Genomic DNA, 20,104 nt, shown 5'->3' on the forward strand with positions numbered 1-20,104 from the left:
TCCTTATCCATTTTCCAGGGCCATTGTATTTGTTCTTTCGGTTTCATTTTTTTGCCCTACGCAGAAAGAGAATGCTCGAAATGCTACTTCCGTTTCTAAGGAAATATCGTAATGTTAAAAGGTCTGTATGATCATTGAAGTTTTCAGTCATTTTTCATTTTCTAGGGCCCTTGCACACTAAAACATTTGAAAGTAATAACTTGTTGGGGTTTTCCTTTTAGCATTTTTAGGTATCACTGTCAATTTATGTCATTTTTCTAGTTTACTGTTGTCGATTTATGTTTATTATTACCAGTTTACAGTTCAGGTCCATGCATATTAACCTTCAAGCTGCTGGAACTTGTCAGACATTGTCACGTGAGCAGACTTTGTCACGTGATTAGCCATTGCTACCATAAAAGAGACAGGCCATTTAGCTCAAATTTTGTATTTTAATATTGAAATGTCTTAAACTTGTAATGGACTGTTCCAGGAACAAAGCAAGGTGAATTCATAATTTGAATTCGGGATGTTTCTGTTTAAAGAACGCTGAAGTAAAAAGGATTTTAAAGACGTATAAGAGTAAATCTCAGAATTACATGGAATAATTTTCACTCATCATGAAAGTGTTTATATACATGTACAGGCGTGCCAGGGAGCAATCATTTAAAAATAGAAATAAGACAGATTGATATTTAATCACGCATTTATTCACAAAATAATAATAAATAAACAATAAATAAACGTTCGTGAAGAAATTCTTCAAATGATGAATAAAGATCATCATTATTGTATTGAAATATAATGTTTTTAAGTGATGTTTTACAACACAATTTCACAAAACCGAAACAAAATCGATCCTTTTATAAAAGACTCTTTTATATTACCCATAATACTTCTCATTAAAGAGTTTATATCATATATCATGTGTATATATTTAGAATACTTGTTATATGAGTTTAAAGCAGCATGCCTACAGATTCATGTTATTTTTCATGAAATCTTTTAAATGTATTAAAGAGTAAAATATTGTCAAGTGAATTTACCATTGCAAACGACACTTAAAATCTACGAAAATTACCATCACATAGGTCAAAATATGCAAAAATAGCTCTTACTGCGTTAGTCACACAGTAGATATATGATGATAAATACTGCAAAAAAACAGTCATCAATTGCATATAATAATCAAATTGTGAATACTTTGACATTTCTTAAAATCTTAGTACATTTTTTTCTCAAGGTTGATTTTCAAAAAATCTTGAGGCATGCAGCTTTAAATAAAAAGTAAATTCAATTTCTTTGCATTACAAGATAGTATGTCCTCATTTGAAAGTCGCATAAAAATACCACTACAATCAAAATTACTACTACATTTTGTTCTTTTCAGCAAAGACTATTTTATTTTTACAAAAGAATTGTATCATTGTTCAACTACATAAAGAAGAAGAAATACTTTAATATTTAAGTGTTTTCAATGCACATATGAAACTTTCTACAGAAAACAAAATTTGAATTTGCAGGAGAGAAATACTAGTTTATTGTTTTACTTATAAACTTCGACTTTTCACATCACAAATTAAAAGAAAAATTAACAAATTTGAAACCCGTGTTTTTATTATATCATTTTTACATTTTTACCCTTTTACACAATTTATTTCAAGGTATATATATTATTATTATTATTATTGAGCCACAATGATAAAAAATGTTGTTGTTTTTCTATTTCATATATCAATTTGTTGTAACAAACAACAAAATTACAATTTCAAATAAGGCAATGAGGCCATTGACATGAACATATGGTAAGTTTTAATTTGGTAGCCTCGTTTTTTTGTAAGTTTTACAGACTTCGATTCATGTACGTTTTTTTTCAGTTTTGAAACTCTAAAACTGTCACGGTACATATTTTTACTCCAGCTGAATAAAATAATTTGTTTCTATACCATTGGTTAAAGATTCTTTTCCTGCATTCAGTTATATAACCCGTTGAAACTGGCATTTACTTAATAAATTTAATTATCATCAACAATTCAGATTTTTGCAAACATTCAGATGTACAACACATATTCACCACAAATTTCTGCTCAACAATAATTTACATTTTCCCCATTTTTATTCTTTCACAAGAAATATTGCACACTTTTTCAAAAACAATTTACAGACGTTTTTTTATTTTAATTTAAATTACATTATTATATCTGTGACATCAAGAGTTTCCAGTAATACCACTTGTGTTTGAGAACTCTTTGAGAACGTATTATGTAAAAATTCACATTTATATAAAAGTATTCTACTTTAGTCACTTGACCAAATGTTCATTATTAAATTGACGATTTCCCTGTAGTTATACGTACATGTATAAATAAATTAGAGTTTCAACTTTAACACATGTATTCTCATAATGTACAGGAATCAAGAACTTCCATAGTAACATATTAATCCATTATAAATGAATACACGTTCTTGTTGCCCGTATTTGTCTGTTAATTAACCGGTCTCACACCCATTGTTTGCCATCACTCCTTTTTTCACTTTCTTTATTCCAATGCCTCGTTGTAAATTTGTACCACGTACCCTAATAGAAATCTATTTTTAGAATTTAGGTCATTGACTCATTGGACTTGACAAGTCTGAAGGAGTTTCCCCATAATCGCCATAATCAGAGTTCGGGGATCCCGTTGTGACGTATTCATCCTGGTGATTTGGCCATCCATAATAAGTGTCCACGTGACTTCCGGTAAATCCATTATCCATACTAAGGTCCTGGGGTCCATCTGTGTCCATGTGATCAAAAGAGTTCATCTAAAAATAAAAAAAATGTATTTTATTAATATTATTTTCATACCTAAAGAGGCAGAGTTTTGTCTAGTTTGGTAAAAAACAAAACAAAACAAAAATAAAAACAACACATGCACATTTGGAACTGTTTAGATGTAAGAAATATTTTGACCAATAATAATTATGTTCTCCAAAGGTAGACCAAGATACTCAGTGAATTTTTGTTTGCTGTCACATACTTTTATTAAAATAAATGAATTATTTTAAAGACACAACCATTTAGAGCAAATGTCCTGACATTTGTGAAGCCAAAAGTTTCCTTTCGAAATATTGCAGCGCTACAAACCTGTGGACTTGGTGCAATATTTTTTCTCATTATACAATAATGTAGAATGTTTTGAACAGACAAAACCTATTAAAGTGAATTGGTCTAGAATGGAAGGTTTGTAATACAAAAAAATAATTATGTGGATAGTATTTAGTATCAGACACAACAATAAACCACAAAAGAATACATGGATATTGTTGGCAAGTGTGAGATACATGATCTGAAATTACATATACCGGTATTTATATGGCAGATAATAAAATGTTCTAGAACAAAATATTATAATTCATCATATTAATGTTCATAATATATCACTCAGAACTTTATCAACATTTTTTTCTAAGCAATATTTCATTAGAATATCCAAATGATACATTTCTTATGTTTTTCTAGATTTCTGAAATACTCTGAAAAATGTGTCCATTGTAGACCAATCCACTTTAAACTAAATGCCCGACTTTACAGAAAATCTAACAGTTTAAATCGCAAGTAGCGCAAAGCAGTGACAAGCAATGTTGTATTATTTTATTACGTAAGTACCTTTCAAAAACATGCAAATGTTCGATCTATTCCATTTTTCCATAAGTACATTTCTAAACATGTAGTTAATAAAACAATTACAGAAGTCACACGACGTCAACATCATCTGTTACGATATTCGAAAATATAGGAGCCGCGTCACGACAAAACCAACATAATGCGTTTGCGACCAGCATGGATCCAGACCAGCCTGCGCATCCGCGCAGTCTGATCAGGATCCATGCTGTTCGCTTACAAACCTATTACTAGAGAAACTGATAGCGAACAGCATGGATCCTGGTCAGACTGCGCGGAAGCGCAGGCTGGTCTGGATCCATGCTGGTCGCAAACGCATTACGTTGGTTTTTTTTCGTGACGCGGCTCATAGTATTTTTCCAATTATTCTGTGTATCTTTAGTATTAAACAGAAAATTGTGTGATATATATGCGCCATGCATGTAGCTTGCTATTGAAAACTGGACCTATACTAGTATACCATGTTTACAAAATATCTTCTGCTACACGATTCTACGTGTATTAAATACATAAAATATACTAAATCCATGCATGAGGTAATATAGAAGAAATACAAATAAAAGAAACAAATAAAAACGCTACTGAGGCAATGAAAAAACAAGCAAAAACTAAACTCTGCACTTTTTTACGGTAAACTAGAATTTTTTGTAGAAAATTTGCGATTTTAAAGGACAAACTTTTGTACCTATTTATAAACATTTTTTAACATTTTACTTCTGAATAACAAGTGTCAGTATTGCATTTTCCACTTTTCTACTGTATGAAAACATTTTTTATGGTAGGCATTTTTAATTCAAATTTTGTTTTGAAAAAGAATAAAATGTTTCGAAACTTTTTTTATGATCTTTATACCAAAATTCTTAAGCACAAATTTTCCCGAATTCATTTTCACCGTTTATTTTTTTTTGTTGTCACAGGGACTTGTAGAGACGCACATCGTTAGATAAGTGATTTTTTCTTCAAATTTTCAGTAAAAATAGATCTAAATGCACTGCGAAAAAATAACGAAATAAACAAAAAAGGTAGAACACATCGAGAAAGATTGGTGCAAGAAAGCAAAACTGAAAAGAAATTTTAAAGGGGCTTGTAGAATAATTTTCTAGCAATAAAAATACACAACATGTAAATATACATATAAAGAAGATGAAATGTGAAATATTTCAAATCATTATCTCTGAACAGGAAAAAAAAAAAGATTTGATGAAGGGAATACATCTTCTATAGTAATGAAAAAATTAAATAAATAAACGCGCAAGTCTCACTAATAAGTAATATACAAGGCCAGATACTTTTTTGTATTTTTTTAAGTAGGTCATTCTGATATTATTATAATAAAGCTCTACAAGTCCCTGTGTAATTTTTATCAGGTTTACCGTGTAAATTGTGCGGGCTTAGTTGTTAGCGTTTTTGATTGTTTTTTATCGTGAATCGTCATAACAGACGATCATGTCGTCATCGTCGTCTTCAGTGACGTCACAAAAGGCGCTCACCAGTTGTTGGAAAGGTGGATGATGGTCTAAGTCACTCTGCATGGCAAAATCGCTCAGTGCCTTCCATGGAGGTTGGTAGGCTTGGACCTCGACTGGGTTCGCCTGCATCGGGCTCTCGTGTCGCACTGGGCTTGACGCAACCATTGGAACTCCCTGCATTGGTCCGTGAAGCCGACCGCCATTCTGAAAACAGACAAAAATTTGATAAGAATTGACATCTCAACAATTTTGAACGAGTTATGAACTTTTGATGATTGCAAAACCAACCGACAACGAGAAATGTTATTTGAATGTCATAAATAGACCATTGGTATAAAATTCTCTTTAAAAAACTTGTGAACTTTTCCTGGCTTTTTTTTCCAAACAACTATTTTGATATTTGTTTTTTGTTTTATAATACAGTCGACGAAATTCCGCCAAAAAAACCCTCGATTTTTTATTCCGACTTATTCGTTTTATACTACAATATCTCATACATGTTCACATTGTACGAACTCCCGGATATCGTGTTTTTTTTCATTTTTTTATCAATCTAATTATATTTTTCAGCACAAATTAAATCGCAATCATTTGCATGATTCAACTCGAGCCCTTGTTATTACGCTAAAAACACAACTACATAAGAAAAACTGTACTTATATCATGAATTGATTAACTACGTAACAGACGAAAAAAAAAATAAACCAGCACTTGTAAACTTATATCTCAAACATGGCTAATCTAAGGGCCAGACAAAACAGCTCGACTGTTTACATAAATTCATGTTCGATGTTTGTAAGGAAGTTGTAATTTGTGTGTTTAAGGTGGAAAAAAGACATGTCACAAATCATACGTTCTGATTTTAACAAGTCCCAAGGAGTGCGAAGCTCTCCGAATAATAAATAATAAATGTATCACATGTAGACATAAGAAATAACACAAGTACAGTGTTACACGTATCAAGAACACTGTCTTTTCTGTATTGTATATCAATAACAATCTACTATTATGACAATATTTGATAATCATATAAAGCACGTGTCTTTTAGGTTAGAAAAATAAAACATACATCAAGTTATACTACTGGTTTCAGAACAAAATCGACACTGCCCAAAAAATCTGATGTGCTAAATTTTTCAGCAATATTTTTATTTATACATTTCAAACTTGCTCTAAGAAGAAGAAAAAATATTGTTGAAATTATTATTAATAAAGCATATTTGAGCCGCGTCACGACAAAACCAACGTAATGCGTTTGCGACCAGCATGGATCCAGATCAGCCTGCGCTTCCGCGCAGCCTGATCAGGATCCATGCTGTTCGCTTACAAACCCTATAACAAGTAGAGAAACTGATAAAGAACAGTATGGATCCTGATCAGACTGCGCGAATGCGCAGGCTGGTCTGGATCCATGCTGGTCACAAACCCATTATATTGGTTTTGTCGTGACGCGGCTCAATTGTTGGTTCAGTCAACAACATCTTAATGCGCAAATTTCGACAAAGTCCAGAACTCTGAAAGCCAGCGTGTCGCCACGTTAACCGTTCCAAAATTTTGATTTATGCTTTTCGCGCTTTACAAACGTTGAATCTATGTCTATCCACCCTTCATTTTTATATACATTATACGTAAAATAAATGTTCATTTACAACTTAAAACACATGGTTTGCGCGGAAATCACTGAACGTTTTTGCCTAGCTCTATCTTTAACAGACATACCACCCAATAAGAAATTAGGCATTTCAAATTCCACCAGTAATTTGTTTTCGGTATTTAGCTGATATGAACAGCATATAAGATTAGATAATAAACGCTATCATTCCCCCGACAACGGTTTACTGGTCTATAAATTATATATATTCCGCAGTTATTGTATAATATGAAGAGTAGGCTTGTGCGATATGGGCATTATTGTAAATATTTCACCTGAGGTCATTTGTGTGCACTAAGTTCACGTTATTTTTACTTTTCCATAATATCTATATGTCGTACGAATTTATATGTCGTACATATATAAATGTCGTTCATATCTATATGTCATGCACATCTATATATCGTACACATCTATGTGTCGTATATATCTATATGTCGTTCATATGTCGTACATAACCTATATGTCTTACTGTCTTAACAAATGTTTAATCGTTTTGTATCAAGCTATAGCATAAAAATTCGTAATGAAAAAATGAACAAAATAAAAGAAAAATGTATACAAATATGTATTTTTATCAATACTAATATTATTATTATTATTATTTTACCGACAGACTGAAAGAAGCAACACCTATAATATTTTGATTATTTTTATCCATCCGTGATAATCATAAAAAACCTCAAATTATTAAAAATACATACCCAAAATTACGTATCTTAATCACGATGTACTTCTAAAAAAAATTACAAAAAAAAAAAAAAAACTGAATATGTCAAATATTCTATGACGTGATTTTAACTATAACTATATTTTTTATTGCTCGTTATCGGCGATTTTTATCAGTTAGTCATATTTTCCTATATTTGCACATTTTTTGTTTCGAATGTGAGCCACGTTTGTTGAGGGTAAAGTTTCACAATTCTACGACAAACAGATTATATCTGTGACAGTGACTCGAGTTACCAGAAATTATTAAATCAAAATGATAAAGGATGAGACTTCAAAAGAGCCGAATAATAAACTATCTAATTATTCACTTGTAGCATTGATCTTCAATGTTAAAGATAAAAAAGAAAATATTGATAAAAATCTGTGGATAACTTTCCGTCTATACCTAGTCTTGAATTATTCATATAGTCAATCATACATTGATGAATATATGACATTTTTAATAGGTCAACATCATTTGTCCGGTGTAATAAATTAAATAATAATGGTCAATAACACCAATATTTTGATACAGGATTGAAGCGTACCTTAAAATGCTTGAAAAAAAAGTCATCGAATAAAAAAAGCAGTATAAAAAAGTGTCAAGCAAGCAAAACACTTAATACATGTATATACACAAAGAACGCTGATTATGTAAAAAAAAGGATGCCAAATTTAATCTTAAAGTGACTGGAAGGATTAAGTTGTAAATAGAATTGCTGATGATTTTTTCCTTACTTTGGGCATGCGCTTTTATTTACACAATGGGTTTACAAAACAGACGCGTTCTAGTGCTCATTAGTTATCACGGAGAGCAGCGCCCATCACCGATCACCGCGGCAACACAGGCACGAGTCTCCGTTAGAGCGTTTATAGGTACAAATGTAAACTTTAAATGCCTCTACTATCTGCCCGACTACCTTAAAATTCCTCTTTGAACTTCCTCACTCTAGCCTCTTCACGGACTTAACAACTTTAAAATGTATAATCAGTGGTAGAAATGACAGGAAGCCCAAGGTCTTCATCCCGCCCCATCTAAAACACAACTTTATAATATAGACACCCCGTACTGATACCCCATTAATGCCTACTATAATAAACAATATAAAATGCAAACAATACAACACTTTTGAAGTTTAACTTCCAATATTATAACTTTAGAAGATGACGTTTCTACGTCATAAAAACTATTTGCTCCCCCGGCATTAACTGCCGCGCAATCCGCAAACCTGTCTCTGAGTCAATAATAAAATTGATTACCAATAAAGACCCAATTATTTCAAAACCTTACATGCTGACAACGATTATACGTTACTGGATGGAGCAGAACTTTCAGCTTCGATGGCCAATTTTACTTGCTTCATTTCCGCGTTTTGAAAAGCATGTTTGGATCTCAATTACTTTCGATTTAGACTTCATATGATAGTTGGGATTTAATATAATCTTTTTCCTTGTTTCTATTGAGTCTTGGCAGATTGTTAAAGCTTAAAAACCCTGTTATTATCCAATTCTGTAGGCTTATTTCACGAAGACGTTGCCAAGTTATTTGCACAGATGTTTTAAAAGGTATTTTTTGTTGATGTTTCTTGTTCTTGTTTTATCTAAGTTTTTTTTGTTAATAATGTATAAAAGTGTAATTATCAAATAGTGGGATAACTGGTTATTATTAAGCTGATTTTCTTATTATGTGAATAATTGTATTTCATGTACTAAAAGTTGTCTTTGATAATTTAAATAAGGATTAAAAAGAAACAAATTGAAAGAGAAAGAAAAAACAAATATTAAAAAAAACCAACTGAAAATAGTAAACTGAAAACAAATAAAAAAGAAACATATAAAGAAAATCTCATCCACAAACCGATGCATGTGCATCCAACAGTCGCATACTTCTTAAAAAATGTATTTACTACAATAAACATTTTATTATAAATATGTTCGCGGTAATCTGAACTTGATCTGTTATTTGAGAAATATTATCTAACAATTTTTATTTCATTTCATATGCAATGTGAACCAGAGAAAATGTCGTTAAAATATAGATAATTCTGATATGACTTGTCGGTGACAACTGCAAGCGTCCCTTGAGACAGATTTTCAATTTTTATATTAAAAAAAAGACATGAACAAAAACAAACATAACACACATAGCATTGTCGTTAGAACGTGTACAGGTGCGATTTACTTATCTACAGAAGAAAAAATATTAAACATTTTTTTCGCAAAAAAAAAGAACCCCCAACTAAATTACAGTACGCTTAATTGTTTATGAATTTACAACAAAAGCTATAGTCATACAAAACATGTATCATGCATGCGATCCAAGTTTAAATCCTACATTACTTTCAATGTCATGTTGACAATTTAAAACTTAATTCTAAATACCCAACAATATAAAGTTTTTAGAGGATTCCATTTAAGAACAATAATTATGTTTATTAACTTAGATTGATATTTTTTTTCTTTGAAAAATAATATGAAAAAGATAATACAGGAATATACCGAACAATCAATCATTAATCGCAAAAAGAACAACATGCAATACATGTATTTATATTTTTTTTACTTTTCTTAAAATCTTAGAGCATTTTCTTCAAGTTTTACTTTCTTGGAATAGTTTGGCTCATCTGGAGGCGTGCAGCTTTAAAAGTTTAAGACGCAAAATAAAACTCATCTAAAAAAACCAACAACAACCTTACATATACATTGTTGAAATGTATGAGAAATGTATGTTACTATAAATTAGACATCGCTTTGTATATCATCGCCTAATGCGGCAGTTTTTATGTAACAATATACATGAATCACACTGAACACTTTGTATCTATGTGAAAATTAGTATTATAGCTTTTCCCGTGATGTATATAGACAATTTTCCCTTTTTCTTAATATCATTGTAAAGCATCCCTCCGGTAGGAATCGTCGCCTGGAGATCTCGTGCAATCGTCTTGATTATTCGCAGTATAGTTTGACGTTTGACATATGCCCAGATCTCTTGATTAACCATACATGTTGTTAATTACTTAAGTGATTAGTTGCTCGGGGTATATACATCTATTACACTAATAACTGCCGGCACGTGTTGTCTCGTGCATACTGAGTATACGTTACTTAGAGCGAGGTGAACTGTGAATTTATTGATACATAATTCAGAGCCGCGTCCGTTTAAAAAACAAAAATAGATAACAAACTGAAAACGAGCTTTTCAGGGAAAAAAAGAGAAATTGTGTTTTAGAGTTTTATGAGGCAACGTGAGCAGGTAACCTCAAGGTATTTTAAATTCACTAAGAAAATCAATACAGTGTCACATTAAACTATAGTTTTCAGTCCGGTATCCCTCCAGGTCTTATCAAAGCCTGTCAAAACGTAACATAATCTAAAAGATCTGCGTGAACACGTATAAAACCCTTCTCGCCAATACAGTCGCTGAATCTCTTTGAAGAGGCTGACTGTGAAATAACTAGCTCCCTTCGTGTCGATTCCATCTGTCACTCTCGAAATCCTCGAGAAATCTCGAGAACCCTTGCCATTTTTGTCAAGTGGGTTCCGAGGATTTCATTGGACAATCAGCGGCGCGTGAAGACGTCATGCACAGATGACACATGTTGCGGAAAAGTTGCGTTCGGAATACTTTGCAATTCTTATGAATATTTAAAATGTTACGCGTGCTAAGTGTAGAAATACGCAGTCTTTATGTTGTTTTGGTAATATTCTGTTTCGGTCTTTGACAATCATTCGATCAGCTGTTTGTTTTATAGCTACAGACACGCATCCTATGTGTCAAATAAGAACACTTTAAATTCGTTTGAAAACGTACAAATTTTGCTTCGTTCAGGAACATGGCCACCATCTTTATCTAAAAAAAGTATCAAAGAGGCACGGTCATCGGTTTTTAATGTTTTATATCAACTCGTTTAATGTTTAATTTTATTTGTAGTGGCATTTTGCCTACCTCCAACCCATACCCATTTTTTATAACAAGAACTGATAAAGACATATCAAAGAAATTCATAAAATGCCCAAAACTTTTAATTTTATACGAATGATAACATTGTTGTTCAGACCACACATGAAAAATCACCTTTTATCGTCTGCTCAAATAAAAACTTGCTTCGGATAATAGTTTATAATATTTTATTGACTAAAGTTAATTTACAAATTATACATCTGAACCCTAAGGACATATTTTGGACGTCGGCGGTAAATAAGAAAATAATGAAAAATATTAAAAACCATTCATGAACGTTTAGAGTCATTAGTTCGCGCAGACGACATCTTAATAATTTGATAACTAAATTTTAATAACTTATTTATACGCAATGTCTACATGGAGGTTAATCATAATTCGTTACCAATTGATTTCTCGCTGTCATTTTTTTCTAATTTCACTTGTAAAAAGCAACAATGATATTAACTTTAAAGACGTCTTTTAATTTTCGTTCATGTCATGTTTGTGGTTTACCGAAGTCGTTAGTTTTAATTTCAATTAGTAAATAAAACGTGAAAAAGCGTTGGACCGCCCGTGGAAAAGTTTACAATAAAAAATAATTTGACTTGAAAAAGTATTTTTCAGATAACTGTTGCCCCTATTTAAGAGTTGATTCTTTTTTTCAATTTCAGGTAAAACTCTCAGGGTGTTCACCACATTGTATTTATTTGCCGCCAACTCTTAAGGTTAAGAGAACAGTATAAAGAAAAAAAACGCTTTGATTATTATTTTGTTTTATAACAATATTTCTGCAACAATATACAGCCGACATTAGAAAAATACTGGAATTAATTTAATAATTAATTAAAATCCGGTTTCGTACAGTTTGCCTCTTGTTTGAGAGCCCGCGTTTATTCTGCAATCTACGATGAAAAATAAAATGTCCTATTCAAAATCAACGTCACCGCCGTCTTCATTTCCGTTGTGTCGCCGAGTGAGCTTACTGTGTGCCTTGAATAGCGAGTGATTTCTATACAGTGTTCGGTATTTCGTGCGGGAATTTTTCACATTAGCTCGGCGCCACGCGAGCACGAGACCTCTGACTTGGGGAACAAAGCTTATTATTTAGTCTCCGTGTTTGATTAATTCTCGTGTAACTTTCGCTAGTGTGCTCGCAGAGGTGAATATTTGTCTAATTAATGAACTTCTAAGAAACCAACTTGTTTTATTTTTTCTGTAGAAACGGAGAAAAACGGAACGTTTGCACTGCAAGAAATGTAAAGACATCCCATATTCTTATACAGTTTTTGCATGAAAAGTCATTTTTAAAAATAAATATTAAATGCTAGCTTTTAATTATTTTTTATACATTTTTTTGGCAAATGATGTTTCTACCCGTTATTATTTGTTTTAAAAAATATTCGGGGCCCGCAGATTCCTTTAGATAATTATGCTGCACATTGACATTTTTGTTCGGTTTGTAAAAAATCAAGTTGACAAATCTTTAAGACGAGACGTCAAAGTAAACAAAATAGTGAAAGCAACAATTGAACAAAGCTACAAGGCCACAAGGCAGCAGTAAAACCGAACAGCAAACATCCCCTACGTAATTTTTATGTTTAACATTAAATCTTTTTATCACACAAATGACCTGTGCAAATTTAATTATGTCAATATTAATAGAATTGCGAAGTAACGAATTAGATCAACCGAGGTTTAAATGAAGTAGAAATATTGCTTCTGGTGAAATGCATTGAATTAATTTTTGGTTAGCGAACAAGTGTACCCCCAATGAATGGTAACTACCAAGGCTCGTAATTTTCATAACTATTTTAAGTTGTTTTTAATCATTTGGGTTGAATACAGTCATTACAATTCGGCCTCCTTCAATGTTTTGCCTCCCAGCAAAACGCTTTTATATTTTTTCTCTCAGTGACCGCTTGCCAAATATAATTAGTTTGGGAAAAAAATGAAATTATTAATTATAAACAGAATTCGGAAAGGTAATTTTAAACCTAACGCCAGATCAGGAAGGCTCAATTATCTCTTAAAAAATTAAGTCAAGTATAGAAAATATCATTCTGCTTGAAGAAAATTGAAAATTTTCGTGGAACAATCCCGGGCCCACTCACGAAGAAAACTTGACATGACAGTAACTCAAATAAATCTTATTATTACCATAAACATAAGGCTTAATCAGAGGCATGATGCCCTGTTTATACCGCGTTTTTGCCGCTAAAACTCACGCGACCCTACAAATTTGTGCTCTAAACACTGGTTAGGGCCGTGCGACTATTTCATTAAAGATGCAGTAACAATAATTAGGGTGCGTTTAGATAGGGAAGCGTGTTTATGTCACGCAATTCTCAGAACACGCAATATAATCTCAGCCTCAAACTCTTCCTTCCCAGAAAGCTCGATTTTTGACGCAAGTATTTAGCAAACGAATATCTAGACTTTTTGCCGGATTTAGCTCAATACAGGATTGGAGCAGTACCTCTAGACGCTTGCAGAAATCATGATCACAAAATAGACAAATATCGTTTTTTTCGCCGAATTTTACATTTTTCCTTGATTATCGTACTTGATTTGGTGTGAAAAGATGAATTAGACCTGTTAAAGTTCATTCCGTTGGGTAAAAAGACAAGATTTTAGCATTTTATCATTCAAGCGCCTTGTCCGGTATAAACCGGAATACGGTATTTAGTGTGGTGCTCCAATCCTTTTTTCAGTCACAGCCCTTTTTGCCGGATTTAGCTCAATACAGGATTGGAGCAGTACCTCTAGACGCTTGCAGAAATCATGATCACATAATAGACAAATATCGTTTTTTTCGCCGATTTTTACATTTTTCCTTCATTATCGTACTTAATTCGGCGTGAAAAGATGAATTAGACCTGTTTAAGTTCATTCCGTTGGGTTAAAAGGCAAGCTTTTAGCATTTTATCATTCAAGCGCCTTGTCCGGTATGAACCGGAATACGGTATTTAGTGTGGTGCTCCAATCCTTTTTTTAGTCTCACTCCTTTTTGCCCGGTTTGTATAAATGCCGTCATGTCACGGACACGCATCCGAAATGTTCTTAAAAAACTTAACTAGAAAGTTGTGATATAAGTAAAAAGTTTTTTTTTAACGGTTACAAATACAATGTAATAAAACTTAAATCGATTTCTATTTACAGATCATGATAGTCTGGTGCCACATACTATGTTTTAAAGTGAATTGGTTCATAAAGGAAGGTCTTTGCAATACTTGTTTTAAAGTGAATTGGTCTATAATGGAAGGGTTGTAATACCATGAATATATACGTTGGTTATATTTAGTATTTACTATTATACATATCAACACACCATGAAATAATCATATATGGATGTTGTTGGTAAGTATGCGATACATGATCAGATATTACATAATATTTATATATTTAGCAGATAATAAATTGTTCTCCAACAAAAGTATAATTATTCACCATGTAAAATGTTCATACTAAATCACATATTAACTATGTCAACATTATTAAATATGAATATCCAAATGATATATACCTAAAAATGTATTTTTAACACTGTTTGAAATACTAATTTAAAATATGCCCATTGTAGACCAATCCACTTTAATATGAGTAAAATGAAGTATACATGGCATCACTTAATATCTTTAAGTTAGGGCTAAATACAAAGGCATAAAAGCTATTACTTTGAAATATTTGTTCGACTTCTCAGGAACCAAATCTTATCTCGTGTCGCTTTAAGACATTCTCAAATGCCTTCAAGAAGTGGTATTATGACGAATCTAAAAATGGCCGGACATGGATTATCAGTAATTCATAGTAATTTTGATAATTTACAACAATTTTTACTTGTCTCCATATGAAACTTCTTCATGGGTGTAATTTTTGCGGAGAAGAATTTCCGGCTTGAGGCAAACCCCGTAAAAGACACACTCTCTCGGTGGCAATTATGTTTAATTTAAGTATAATTATTTTCGAAATGAAAATTATACTCGAGATAATTAAGAAATATTTAAGCACCATTTTTATTGTGATAAATCAAGACAGACTCCTCGTGCGAAATAAACACGCGCATCACGTGAAATTAATTTTTCACTTATTAAACAGTATGTACATGTAATAAGGGGTTAAACTTTTTATCTATCTGTCAGCTAGTTTGATTACATGAAAAAAATATATGTTCCATGACTTACTTCGTTCTTTCATAGCTTATTGTCAAATAAATGTACATATAATTATCCAAATCACGACTATTTTGTTACCAGTAAACACAGAATAACGATGAGCTGACAATGCTTTTTTTATAAACAAAAGCTTAAAAGATAAAAAAAAATCCTCAAAAATTAATGCAATCGTATTAAGACATGTGCAAAAAAAGTAAAAAAAAAAAAAAAGAAATATAATTTGCATAATTCCATTATTCATAATAATGGTAGTGACACGCCCCTCTGTGTATGGACTAAATAATCTATGTCTATCCCAGACAATATTCGTCTTATAATTTACAAGAATGCAATTTACTTCTGCAATTCCCTGTTTAAAAACGGTAAAAACGCTGCATCCGGTATCAATTACACTTGAGATTTCCGGATTGCAAAACGTTCTGATGAAAAAATTTCCATTTTGTCATTTGGTTTCATACACTCATATAAGCAAGCAACACATTAAAAAAAAGTTGAACATTATTTCTGCAATTATGTTCGAAAACTCAATTTTAAAAAGTATTCGAGTTGTCAAAAGACAGTATCTGTGTTCTATCATGGGTAGTATAAAAATGTTCCGTAGGCCCATGAAAATATATTAAAAAATACTAGAAAGGGTTCAGAAAAAAAGAGTGAATATCTTCAAGATTTTCTCTGCCGCATCTGTGACCAATATGAATGAAATATTTATCTAGAACCTGTCAAGAATGAGTATAACAAGATATTTAAAATCCGTCTGACGGTGCGCTTCAAGTATATTTTTTGATATCTATATATAAACAGACCCGGCTTCCTGTGAGCTTTTTCCAATAATATCTGCCAACTACTCATATCGTGTATGTTTTTCTACGTTGGGGGTATATGAATTATGTTTTTTTCCTCAAAGACGTAAACGTTCACATTGATGCGCCCCCGCCTAAATTGACAATGAAATGCAATGTTATTCAGGTAAAAACTTGCGCAGTCTTATTCATTTCCGAGAAAATTCTAAAAGTCCTAGCATGTCTTGTAATTATTTGCTTTAAAAGCCGTCACCTATTCGGCCACCCAAAGGTACAAATAACTCGACGGAATAATTTAATGAAACGACAACGTGTCCCCATAATTTATCACTAAGTATGCGCAATAAAATTCCATTTATTGTTTTACTCGAAGTTTCACTTCTTCGAACATTCAGATTACTTTCAGTTTTATGTGTACAATGGGCATGTGTGACAATTACATGCATATTTGCCAGATTATGACGTCATGAAGAATAAGTGAAGCAAGTGCGTTTAATACGAGAAAGCCATATGATGTTGGCAAACAAATTTTAAAAGTAAAAGGTGCAATTTCATGGCAACTATGGTACGGTTTTCACTGATCTTCAAAACAATCTGATGTATGGCGTCGCTTTTTGACATGTCCAAGAAGTAAAGAATGTACAAATGTATCACAATAAACGCTACATTCGGAACCCCTCGGTGGGGCAAATTGAGCACCACAGACTCAATCAGATATGTGATGAGTTGTTCCGAGCGCAAAAAAAATAGTTTATTAAATATTAACCAGATTTTCAAGTGAGTTTTCTTTCGGCTGACCAATTACTGTCGGGTAAGACAGATAGTTTTGTTTGTGGTTGTTGTTTTGTTTGTTTTGTTTTTGTTTCTGAGATGAATATTTAATTGAAGAACTGAGACTTATGCTCTTAAAGCTATATTTAGAATGTAAAATAAGTGAATATATTTAACTGAGAGGGAGACTTCACGACATTGCCTAAATCCTCTGCGGCCGAGAAATTTCATGTAATTGTGACGTAACAGATCTATTAATATAAAACATTTTCACTATTTTACTTAAATGAATCTTCAATACCCTTGTCTTCTGTGTGTATACATGTATAGCCTAAGAAATCAAGAATCATCCTAATAAATAATACGTTTTATGTAGGAAAAAGAGCACGCAATTACCTTTTCCTGTTGTTGTTGTTGCATCTGTTTCATTAAGATGCTTCTTTTCTTGTCTTTGCAACGCTTGTTTTGAAACCAAACCCGTATAACACGTGGGCTAAGGTTTGTCATTTCAACTAATTGTTCTTTCATAAGAGCGTCCGGTCTTGGGTTCGCGTTATAGCACGTGCGCAACGTGTGAAGCTGCTTCTCATTAAGCACTGTACGCACTCGGGTAGGTTTGTGGTCCTTTTTAACACCATTTTTACCATGACTGTGGTCTCGCCGTTCTGAAATACACAAAGACAGTATCTGTATACAATATTGTTCGCTATCATTTATAAAAAAAATTGTTTTCGGATGATTTCTTTTTCAATTTTTATGCAATACATTAAGAAAGAAGTGAAGTCATATATACAAAGATTGGGCTAGTGTGGAATATATATAAACCAAGACTGGCCATGTCTAAAGCAAGTCAATGCTAGAATTTTATTACATAATACAGAACATGTTATTTTGTAGATTATACCAATGCCAAGACTTGTGAAATATACAAAAAGACATCGTTTAATTTCGAATAAATAAAGATCGTATTGATGTATAACATTTTCATCTTAATCTTGAGTAAAAATGATAAGGTGATGGTCGTAAGCCACTTTGAATTCATCAGAGCACAGGTCAGCCACCGCATCGTTCCTAGGCAGGCTGTTATGCAATTTACCAGTACTAAAGCCGTCACTTTTGCAATTTGAACTGATCTTACTTCTGTACATGCCATAGCAGAGGTACAGTAAGAAAAATGACCGTAGAGAGGATTTTATAATCAATCACAAAATAGTGACCTCCAACGTCAGGGATTCGAACCCGGGTCGCCTGACTCAGAGTATAGCGTTCTACCTGGCTAAGCGGCTGGTAAAAAATATATATTTTGCTGAGGCACTGAAAGTGTGTCAGATTCCCAAGCAAACTAATAAAGGGACATAATTTGTGTAGCGTGGAATTTACCGATGCGTACATTGACAATACAGTATTTTGCAATAATTCATAAATATAAGATTACGTTTGATTCAACTGTGATTCAATATTAATATAGAGACATGCACCAGTGATGCGAGACACGCACCACGAGATATATTCATCTTTAATTCATACTATATGAAAAAAATTGAAGGTCCTCTTTTAAATTAAATTCAAGTCTTATTCCTTTTGAACTTCGTTCAAAACGATATATTAAAGTTAGGGAATGATTTTTTTTATCGATACATAATATATTAGTATCGAATAAAACATGTGTGATGTATTGGGTAACATTATCGTCTGATAACCAGATGTCACGTGAGCAGTTGAAAGATCAGAAGATAATAAAAAAGAGAGCAGAACAGACGTGTAAAAGACAAAAGATTTTATAAGGGTATGCGAGAAGTCGATATGATCGTAGTTGTCTACGTCACATAACAAACGGTGTGTTTTAAGCGGGAAATCTGTTTTTGAAAATTATATGAAAGAGTTAACCATGTATTCAAATCTTCATGATCTTAAAGCAGTATTGCATCAACTATTTTAAAATATCGAAAATTGATTAAAGTCACTTTGGGATACAATCATAATACTAGAAGGTTGGAGGTTCGAACCTGTTGTCATCAGTTTTTAATGCTCAGATTCATAAATATTGAAAATTGATTGTTTGCAAAGGACAGCATAAAGAGCTAAGATGTTTACAAGTCTCGTATGCAACGCGAATGCACGAGAGTTTTATTGTATATTTGGATTATAAGTCACAACGACTCTTTTACTGTCGTCTTTTTGTCGATTTTCTATTTTTACTTGTGAAGATATACATCAGACTGTCTCTTTTAATGTAATTTTTTTCAAGCACGGACAAGATCCTGAGAAGAACTAGAACAACCGGTCTTCCGTCAGCAAACTAGATAGTTTATATCAGTATACAAAATATTTCGAAGTCCAATCCTAACACAACTCTGGGAAAAAATCTATCTCAAGAGAAAACGTGAAATTTGGTTAGCTTAGATTATTGTTAAGTAACAGTTAAATATTTGTACAAACGTTTGAACTGAGGGTATGTTCTGTGTTTTCAGGTTTCCTTCACTAAATGTAAATATTTGAGAATCGGATCATGTTCTAGACGGAATTTCTCTTCTCAAATAAAACTGGGGAAATCAACATGGATTAAGACTGAATTGAAATTGATTTAATGCTATGTCTATATGAAATGGTCGGCAAAAGCTTCTGTTTATGTTAATATTTAATATCAGCTTTTTTCCCACTTTTTGATTTGATTTTTTTTACTCCAAAAAGTGACAAGAAAATGCATCTGTTGCGTGTCTTTTATATCTTTTTTTCTTTTCTGAAATTCACCATTTATATAATATTTACTGTACACTTTGTCACTTATAAAATTAAGATTACAGTTAAGAAGTTATTGGATATATTGACGCTAAAGAAACTTTACCTTCTAAAGGTTAGAAAACGCAGAAACGAATACTATTTTCATTAATTTATTTTTTATATTTTTTTTAATGGTCGAGTCATAGGGTGAAATCGCGTG

The 20,104-nt window shown here is 32.3% G+C and overlaps 1 protein-coding gene across 4 annotated transcripts in view; it reads right to left on the minus strand.

Moving 5' to 3' along the window:
- Positions 1 to 667: 667 nt before the first annotated feature.
- The window catches only part of LOC132758329 (insulin gene enhancer protein ISL-1-like), a 54,590-nt gene continuing 35,153 nt past the window's right edge, over positions 668 to 20,104 (minus strand). For 3 of the 4 annotated variants that reach the window (XM_060749940.1, XM_060749929.1, XM_060749919.1), the window contains exons 4-6: positions 17,560 to 17,828; positions 5,134 to 5,316; positions 668 to 2,784 (exon numbers count right to left, since the gene is read on the minus strand). In XM_060749940.1, coding sequence (XP_060605923.1) covers positions 2,587 to 2,784; positions 5,134 to 5,316; positions 17,560 to 17,828 — 650 coding nt within the window. In that variant the 3' untranslated portion in view covers positions 668 to 2,586. Of the gene's footprint in view, positions 2,785 to 5,016; positions 5,317 to 17,559; positions 17,829 to 20,104 lie in introns of all 4 variants that reach the window. The other variant, XM_060749950.1, reaches the window with a different exon arrangement.

The sequence above is a fragment of the Ruditapes philippinarum genome, unplaced genomic scaffold, assembly GCF_026571515.1.
Source record: "Ruditapes philippinarum isolate M1 unplaced genomic scaffold, ASM2657151v2 ctg1787_1_1_1_1, whole genome shotgun sequence".
NCBI classification, from domain to species: domain Eukaryota; kingdom Metazoa; phylum Mollusca; class Bivalvia; order Venerida; family Veneridae; genus Ruditapes; species Ruditapes philippinarum.